The 10000-nt window shown below is 34.6% G+C and overlaps 1 protein-coding gene and 1 long non-coding RNA gene across 2 annotated transcripts in view; both read right to left on the reverse strand.

Moving 5' to 3' along the window:
* LOC113812866 (uncharacterized) overlaps positions 1 to 4233 on the reverse strand; it is a 9662-nt gene extending 5429 nt beyond the window's left edge. Inside the window, exons 1-2 of the long non-coding RNA XR_011399243.1 lie at positions 4113 to 4233; positions 736 to 809 (exon numbers count right to left, since the gene is read on the reverse strand). This is a non-coding gene — a long non-coding RNA (uncharacterized lncRNA). The remainder of the gene's footprint in view (positions 1 to 735; positions 810 to 4112) is intronic.
* A 984-nt stretch (positions 4234 to 5217) lies between these two features.
* Positions 5218 to 10000, reverse strand: part of LOC113812770 (organic cation transporter protein) — a gene marked incomplete at its 5' end in the record, with an annotated part of 8907 nt that continues 4124 nt past the window's right edge. Inside the window, 6 exon segments of the mRNA XM_070133260.1 lie at positions 5218 to 6506; positions 7160 to 7344; positions 7624 to 7796; positions 8137 to 8318; positions 8586 to 8733; positions 9589 to 9757. Of these exon segments, the coding sequence (XP_069989361.1) occupies positions 6330 to 6506; positions 7160 to 7344; positions 7624 to 7796; positions 8137 to 8318; positions 8586 to 8733; positions 9589 to 9757 (1034 nt within the window). The 3' untranslated portion in view covers positions 5218 to 6329.

Raw genomic sequence — 10000 nt, forward strand, 5'->3', positions numbered from 1 at the left:
AGTCGCCAGATTGAAAATAACCATATATATTTATGGTTTGCGTCAACGACATCTCATCAGTCACCAGAGTGAAAATAGCTTGATGTCAATTTATAGAATGTGTCAACGTCATCTCTTCAGTCGCCAAAGTGAAAATAACTTGATATGGATTTATGATATGTGTCAACGTCATTTCATCAGTCGCCAGAGGGAAAATATGTTGATATAAATGTATGGTGTGTCAACGTCATCTCATCAGTCGTACAGTTTAGTCTAATTAAAGGTTATTACAAATGAAGTTCTTAAATAATGTAGCATTTTCTTTGAGATACTCTGAATGAAGGAATTAAAGAGCAATTAGATAGAAGATTGAAAAGAGAGATAATAATGTAGCATTTTTTAAGATACTGAATGAAGGAATAATTAGGTAGAAAGATAACAATGTAGCATTTATAAATACTTTCTGAATGAAAGAATTAAAAGCAATTAGATAAAAGACAAAGATGAAAAGAAAGATAATGTAGCATTTTAAAATACTTCTTGAATGAATTTATTAACAAGTGATGTAAAAAAATATAGAAGGATGAAAAGAGACATAACAATGTGGGATTTTAAAATACTTTCTGAACGAATTAAAAATAATAAAAAAACAGGTAGAAAGACAATAATGTAGCATTTTCTCCATGCTTTTTTTTTCTTTCTTTTTTTTTTTTTTTTGAATGAAAGATTTCTTTTTGATTGATAAATTAAACTTACCGTTGAGAGGAAGAGGACTGCCAATGCAATGAGAAAGCTGCGTTGGGTCTTCATCTTGGCGGCTGGCACAGAATCTGTTTGGAGAGAAATAAAAAATAGAAAGATAGGAAGATAAGGAAGATGAAGAGATAGAAGGATTGGCAGAGAATCTGTTTGGAGAGAAATAAAAAATAGAAAGAAAGATAAGGAAAATGAAAAGATAGAAGGATTGGCAGGGAATCTGTTAGGATAGAAATAAAAGATAAAAGATAGGAGAGTAAGGAAGATGAAGAGATAACTTAACCTAACTTAAGATTGGCAGAGAATCTGTTTGGAGAGAAATAAAAAATAGAAAGATAGAAAGATAAGGAAGATGACGAGATATAAGTATTGGCAGAGAATCTGTTAAGATAGAAATAAAAGATAAAAGATAGGAGAGTAAGGAAGATGAAGAAATAGAAGGATTGGCAGAGAATATATTTAGAGAGAAATAAAAAATAGAAAGATAGGAAGATAAGGAAGATGAAGAGATAGAAGGATTGGCAGAGAATCTGATAGGATAGAAATAAAAGATAAAAGATAGGAGAGTAAGGAAGATGAAGAGATAGAAGGATTGGCAGAGAATCTGTTTGGAGAGAAATAAAAAATAGAAAGATAGGAAGATAAGGAAGATGAAGAGATAGAAGGATTGGCAGAGAATCTGTTTGGAGAGAAATAAAAAATAGAAAGATAGGAAGATAAGGAAGATGAAGAGATAGAAGGATTGGCAGAGAATCTGATAGGATAGAAATAAAAGATAAAAGATAGGAGAGTAAGGAAGATGAAGAGATAGAAGGATTGGCAGAGAATATATTTAGAGAGACATAAAAAATAGAAAGATAGGAAGGTAAGGAAGATGAAGAGATCGTAGGATTGGCAGAGAATCTGTTAGGATAGAAATAAAAGATAAAAAGATAGGGGAGTAAGGAAGGTGAAGAGATAGAAGGATTAGAGGAAAGGAAAAAAAAAAGATGGAAGGGTGGGAAGAAAGGTTGTCAGAGAATTTGTTTGGAGAGAATTAAAAGATAAAAAGATAGGAAGGTAAGGAAGATAGAGAGATAGAAGGACTGGAGTAAAGGAAGAGAAAAAATGGAAGGGTGGGAAGAAAGATGAGATATAAAAGAATTTGAAGAAAGATAAAAGATAGATAGGGAAAAATTCAAAGACAGAAAGATAATAAGAGTGAAAAAATTGAAGGATGGGAAAGAAATTAAAGAAAGAAGGATGAGAAGAAAAAAATAGAAGGATGGGATAAAAGAAAAGAAAGGAGAGTGAAATGAAAAATAATGAATAGAATGATGGAAAAATAAAAAAAAGAATGGTGGGAAGAAAAATAAGAAGAAGGAAGAAGGATGGACAGAAATTAAAAGAAAAGATGAAGAAGAAGGATGAGAAGAAAGAGAAATGATAAAAGGATTGGAAGAAAGATAAAAAAAAAACAGAATTGATAAAAAGAAATAAGGGTGAAAGAATAAAATCATTAACTGAAACATAAAAGAAGAATAAGAATAAACATGAGAGATGGAAGGATAAAAAGAAACATAAAAGAAGGATGGGAAGAAAGGTACAAGATAGAAGAATGGGAAGAAAAATAAAAGATATACAGATACGAATACGAGAAAAGATAGAAATGAAAGGTAAAAAAACAGAATGATAAAATAGAAAGAAAAAATGAAAAATGATACGCAAAAAAAAAGTAGAAGGAAAGAAAGATAAAAGACAGAAGAATGGGAAGAAAGAAAAGATAGAAGAATGAACAGAAAGATGAAAGAAGAAGGATAGAAAGAAAGATAAAATACAGAAGAATGAGAAGAAAGAAAAGATAGAAGAATGATACGAAAGAAAAAAGTAGGAGGATAGAAAGAAAGATAAAAGACAGAAGAATGAGAGAGAGAAAAAGAATGAACAGAAAGATAGAAGATAGAAGGATAGGGAAAAAGAAGAAATCAGGGTGAAATGAAGTATGAAAGAAGAAGAATTAACAAATATAAAAGACAGAAGAATGAGGAGAAAGAAAAGATAGAAGGATGGGAAGAAAGATAGAAGGATGAGAAGATAAATAAGAGAAAGAGAGAAGTGAAGAAAAATAAAAAACTTAAAGATGAGAAGAAAGATAGAATATAAAGGATGCAAATAAAGACAAAAGACAGAAATATAGGAGGTAAGACAAATAGCAATAATGATAAGAATAAGTAGAAGCACTCAGAGACCGCATACCTCCGCCAGCGCAAAATCTAATGTCATCTAAGTTAGGCTAATACACATCTCTCGTAATAAATAAATAAATAAATAAATAGATAGATAGATAGATAGATAGATAGATAGATAGATAGATAGATAGATAGATAGATAGATAGATAGACAGATAGATAGATAGATAGATAGATAGATAGATAGATAGATAGATAGATAGATAGATAGATAGATAGATAGATAGATAGATAGATAGATAGATAGATAGATAGATAGATAGATAAATAAATAAATAAATAGATAGATAGATAGATAGATAGATAGATAGATAGATAGATAGATAGATAGATAGATAAATAAATGAAATAAAATAAAAAACTAAAAGAAAATACATAAAAATTTGTTAATAACTTTTTTTAAAGTTATGCTGCGAACCAAAGATCAAAATAACTCACTAACTAACGCTACCAAATACATAACGTCATTGGTTTAGGAAATAATCACTATAGTAAAGATGATGATAATAATGATGACGATAATGATGATGTAAATCTTAAAGATGATTATAACAATTATGATACTATTAATAATGATTGCGTTTTGAATTAGAATATGATGATACAAATGAGGATAATGATAATTATAACGGTAAAAAAGCGGTAATGATAATATGAATAGTAATTAGAAATAGCAATTAGACAAAATGGCGTCACATGTCCGACAGAAACGCTTGTTTACTCTCGTATGACATCTTTATGTATTTATTTATTTATTTTATTCTATTTTATTATATTTATTTATTTATTTATTTATTTATTTTTTTTTTTTTTTTTAAACTTCGACGCAAGATGCATTTTCATTTTTAGATTTTGCATGAGAACTTTTTTTTTTTTTTTTTGATGATGGAAATTATTAGTAATGGCATCACGTCCTCAACCTTATATCATTATTTACCTTAATAACACGTTTGATAATATGAGCAAAAGTTCACAAAACGGATTTAAGATATTTATATTGTTTTTCTTTCGGATTTCTCCTACGCCCCATGATCTAAAACCATTTTTTTTTCTCTCTCTCTCTCTTTTTCCTTTTTTCGAGTTCTCTCTCTCTCTCTTTTTCCTTTTTTTTATGAGTGATTTGAAAGTCACTTCACCAGGACCTCTTACCGTTGTGTCTCGTAGGGATGTGTCGTAAGAACTCCGTAGTTATATACGTGTTAGATACGACCCTCGTTTCTGCACCTGTGTCTCTTCCGCACCTGTGGACCGCTGTTGCCGTTGGTGTGAATAGAAATGTTTATTGTTGAAAGTTGAAATAAAAATATATTGATATCTGTTTATATTCGTTTGCCTATACCGCCAAAACGGTGTAGGCAAACGGTATGCTTTGTATTTCTCATTCATAAGAGAAATACAAAGAATTATGGAATACTGACAAATACCCGGATGGGAGATTACGAAACAATACGTGACAGTCGCTATTGTTAAGTCAGGCATGCCAACTCTACCGACCATTTGGTTTAAGAAACAGGATTGCCAACCTAAGTATTGACAGTCACTCTAAAATGTCTATTTACGTAAATATTAACTATGTTTGTTGTGTTGTTGGGAGAAAGGTTTTCTCCTGCAGTCACTCATTTTCCGAAATCACTTGAAAAAATGTTTCTGCGTGTGTGTTTGTTTGTTTGTGTGTGTGTGGGTGTGCGTGTGCGCGTGCGTGCGTGCGTACGTGTGTGTGTGTGTGTGTGTGTGTGTGTGTGTGTGTGTGTGTGTGTGTGTGTGTGTGTGTGTGTGTGTGTGTGTGTGTGTGTGTGTGTGTGTGTGTGTGCGTATGTCTTAGTATGCGTGATGTGTTTGTGTAGGCACAGTATTAAAACGCAAAACCCTCATGCCCCGAAAAATTTTCTGTTTCAGGAAAAAAAACTGTTCCATGTACCCTGAGGCCAGTGTCCATCCTGCCAAACGCGTAATTAATGCGAGGATTTCACGTCAGAGAAAGGAAGAAAAAAAGGTGACCCAGAAACCCATATAAACCATTAAAAAAAAATTGTACGCTGGCATCCCCTCAATGACAATACACTTGACATAATATCGGTCATGTCATTCCAAATCATTATTTCAGTGTGTTCCAGCTGTCCTTTGTATGATCTAACCATAATCATGATATTTTCTGGACCTGACACATCTGAAGAAATTATTTACAATATATTTTATTTGGGCTATAAATGCAGGGTAATAATTCACATAAACTCTTATATTTACTTTTGATTGTATTACCTTTATTATCTGTCATAATTTTATTCTCGTGTGAAAAAGCACATTATCAAAAGAAGTTATTTCTATATAAATTCTATCTTCTTAACCTCTCCCCCCTTCAACAGAATCCTAAAGTGAAATGATTTTTAAGTTATATCAATACTGTGCATGATCTGATGACAAATATGAAAATAACTGATAATGGTACATATAGTTCTTTATGATAATGATATATATATATATTTGAATGTATGCATGCAAAATACACACACACACACACACACACACACACACACACACACACACACACACACATACACACACACCTTTCAAATCTATAAATGCGTATTCTTTACAATTACAATTATAGAATAATCATCCCATAACAAATATAGACCATCCCTTTAGACCTACCTGACATTCCTCACTATACATTAGTCTCCTTCATACAAAACTCGGTTTATAGAGACCCTTTTGTTCATAAACTGCTGGGTCGTTATAGGCTCGTTATATCCTCCTCGTCGGGTTATCTAAATTTCGTTCTTAAACCTTAATACTTCTTGTTATCTTGTCTTCTTCTCTCGGTGCTTTTGGTCTCATTTCGTCTTGTTGACTTGGCATTTGCTTTACCGATCTTCGTCTTTTCTGAACGTTTTTATTTCTATTGTTCTGTTACCTAATATTATTGTCAAAATGGCGTTTCCTCATTCTTTACAATGTTTTTATTTATACTCCGTTTCACTTTTAGATTTTCTCATATGTGTTTTCTAATCACTGATTTATGTCTGTATGTTTGCTTACATCTGTCTATTATCATAGATTTAACCATTCTTGCAGTTGCTTCAAGTTAAGGTAAGCTAGCGGCCAGTTAAAAATAGCGCCACGTGGGGGATGGGAGTATAGGGTCATAAAAATCCCCCCCCCCCTCCCCCATGACCTCGACCCGAATTCAGCCTCCACCTTGCCTCCAGGACGGGCTTCGGTTCCTGCACCTCTTCTTAAAGGTAAGAACCCCACGTTACCTCACCCTCTCCAACATATATGTATCAAAGAGAAAGAAGAAAATATATCTTTCCCCCTAAACATAATTCCCCCCCCCACCAGAGATCCTCCACAGGAAAACAATATTCAGGCTTCAGAGCTCTCAGAAGAGGTATATATCCTTGGGTCCGATGCCTCTCCCTCCGAGCTCCCAGTCTCCAACATGGCGCGGTTTCGAGTTTCCGGCAGCAGGAGAGCGAGGACGGAGGCCACGAGAGAGATCAGAGCGAAGACAGCAGACGGCGCCCAGGCAGACACTTCCCCCTGAGCAAAGAGGAGTTTGTAAGGAATCATAAGTAATGGAGGAAACTGTCAAAGGCGGAAAGGTTTTACCAATGTTACAAATAATTCGTGATAATAATGGGAATGAAAAGGTATCTATTGGGGAATGCCTTTTCTGGCTATGGGATCGGTTGCTTACATTTTTGTATGTGACGAGACATGGTTATTAGTGTCTGTGACTTATATTGCAATGGCAAATGGATATATACATATAGATAGATAGATAGATAATAGTAACACTAACGATACTAATGACCACTATTACAATGGAGCGATAATGGCGATGATGATGATTTTTATTACTGCTATAATAAGGTAATCACACTTTTCATTACTTTTGCCATCAATCACAATCATTATCATTACGGTCATGAATAATTATAATACACAAAGGAGAATAACAATAACAGCTAAGTATCAATATAAATTATCATAAATGGTGAAAACTAATCATATGATAAATAAAAAAGTGAATAAAAGGGCAAGAAATAATAAGGATAATATGCATACGAGAAACTGATAAATACAATAGCAGCAAAAAGGTATCGCCTGCAGATAGGCCTATAATTGTAATCATTAAATACTAAAAATAACCATGTAAAAAGATTCAGTAACACTCAAAAAAACAGACTCACCAATATGTCAATGATATAAGGCGAACAAATACTGCCCATGCGCGCTACACAGCTACCTTCCCCGACTGCCAAAGACCTGTATCGTGTAGGGAACATTTCGGCAGTGTAGATCCACGTCAGATGGAAGGCGGCTGTCACACACAACTTGCCACTTTGTGAGAAGAATATTTTGAGGCCTGAGGGTGCTGGAATATGGGAAGAAAACGGATGATGTGAATCTAATCTGGGACTTAAAATGAGGCCGTTATCATTATCAAAGTCAGTGGAGAAATATAGAAACATGACAAGAAATTGGCTTTTGTTTACGTTTCTCTCTCTAAAATGACATGGTTATTAACTGCTTCATGAGTTTTTTCTCAGTCACCAACTCGTCCAGTCTATTATTACGAAACTAATACGCTAAATACCGTACTTGACAAACAACTACAATAAAGATCATGTAAGTTTCTCAATCTTTCTCTTACCATTCGGGAAATAGAACATGATGAGCGCAACAGACGAAATGCTAACAGTGCAGATGAAAAACAGCAACACCAACGTCCTTTGGCGACCTAGCCTTTCAATTGACGGCCATAGTAGCAGGTAAGCTGGGATTTCCAGTAAACCAGAGAGGAACATGTACGTGTAGATGTCAACACTGCGGTGCGGGAGACAGGGTTAGCCATTGGGTCGTAAGTTGCATTAATATCCCTCTCCTTCTCCCACTTCTCTCCCTCTTCGCCAGAGCACATGAATTCATATCTTTACACTCTTATTTCATTTTCGAAAACGGCTTTTAGAATGGACACTTAAATCCACGCAGTCTTAAGGTGCTGTCACACTAGCCACTTTTTCCGTCCATTTTTTTGCCAAGCATAGTCAAATCAAGAGCTATATTCGAGAATGTTTGTATTTATGTTAAATAAAACTGTCAAAAAAACTGACGGAAAAAGTGCTAGTGTGACAGCACCTTTAATGATACAGCGTGTCCACATTACCCAAGGTTGGTTGCGCCGAGGGCCGTCCCATAGTACACCATGGACACCCCAAACCAGCAGAAGAAAACGGCCAGTGAGCGAGTACGTAGTTCCCGCTTCGTAATCACCACTACGATGTTCCTGAGTACTCTTATGAGAAAGTTGTTGTCGCGTTTGTCCTCCGTTTTGTTTTCCTCTGCTAACTGCAAGGGAAGGATGTAAAGATTAGGTGTTAGCTTTTTTTTTTTTTATAAATCTTTGAATCTGAATTCCATGCATGAACGTTAAATATATCACACACACACTCACACAATCACTTGCTTACTCACTCACTCACTCACTAACTCACACTCACTCACTCCCTCACTCTATCTCCTCACTTTCTTATTCACACATCCACGCATCTATACAACACTGCTACCGACCAAACCAGCAAAGCAAACTCAAAAACAAAACCCTAGACCAATAACCTTTTTCTGGATGGTTCCCATTGCCTCCAAGATCTCGGCCGTTGGGGGTAGCGTCCGTCCGTTGACTTCGGCGGCCTCTGAGAGCAACTCAAGGGCGTCCTTAAAGCGTCCTTGCTGGATGAGCCATCGGGGAGATTCCGGAAGCAACCTGGAAATCATTTCAGACATTTCGGGTTATAATAAGAGTGAGTATTAAGCTTAGATAATATGTATAGACCATTTATATATATATATATATATATATATATATATATATATATATATATTTATATATGTGTGTGTATGTGTGTGTGTGTGTGTGTGTGTGTGTGTGTGTGTGTGTGTGTATTTTTTTTTTTTTTTTTTTTTTTTTTTTTTTGGGCGATGAAAGGAAAACCTCGATAACTTAAATGTATGATGAATGGGAGGAAAGCCTTGATAACTTGAATTTAAGATGAATGTGAGGATGTATGGGAAATATTGATCATATAAATTCCTAATTTATCTGAGGATGAATGAGATATCTTGACAACTTAAATTTATGATTGATGCGAGGATGACCGAGAAACCTTAATAACTTCAATTTATAATGTATGTGAGGGTGAAAGGGAAATCTTGATAACTTAAATTCATAATTTTTGTGAGGATGAAAGGGAAATCTTGATAACTTTAATTTATAATTGATATGAGGACGAATGAGAAGCCTTGATTACTCCAATTCATAGTTTAAGTAAAGATGAATTAAAACCCTGATTTTATTGTCAGGTTTTCAAACTGATAACGAATTTTGTTTGAAATCTTCCAGACATACATTTGTTTCTGTATATCAATTTTCCCCCCAAATGAGGTACAAAACATACCTAAAATACCCTTAAAAGCAAAAAATCAATATCAACAATACCTTTAAGAACCATTATTCCACAACGATTCGCCCAAACATTATAAAATAATCATACAAGATTAAAATTAAAAGACACATTGTATAATACACGACACACCACACACACACACCTCTAAACCCTACCAGTAATAAGCCAACAACGGGACATAGGGTGAGATGAGAACCGCCTGCAACCGCTGCCACGACCTCACCACGTAGGCTATGCCCGGCAGGATCATGTACCCGATGGCCCAGGGCAGGATGAACAAGATGGCCGCCATGGAACGAAGTTTGGGGGACGAAACTTCAAGGGCTGAGGAAAGTAAGATCGGATTAACAGTAGATATTATAGGCCTGTATGTTAATTATTGGTCTGTATTTAGATTATAGGTCTATATTTAGATTATAGGCCTATATATTGATTATAGGTCTGTACTTAGATTATAGGCCTATATTTAGATTATAGGTCTATATTTAGATTATAGGCCTATATATAGATTACAACCCTGTAAATAGATTATAGGTCTAAATAGATTCTAATTCTGTAAGTAGGTAG

Source organism: Penaeus vannamei, chromosome 18 (assembly GCF_042767895.1).
Source record: "Penaeus vannamei isolate JL-2024 chromosome 18, ASM4276789v1, whole genome shotgun sequence".
Classification (NCBI taxonomy): Eukaryota; Metazoa; Arthropoda; class Malacostraca; order Decapoda; family Penaeidae; genus Penaeus; species Penaeus vannamei.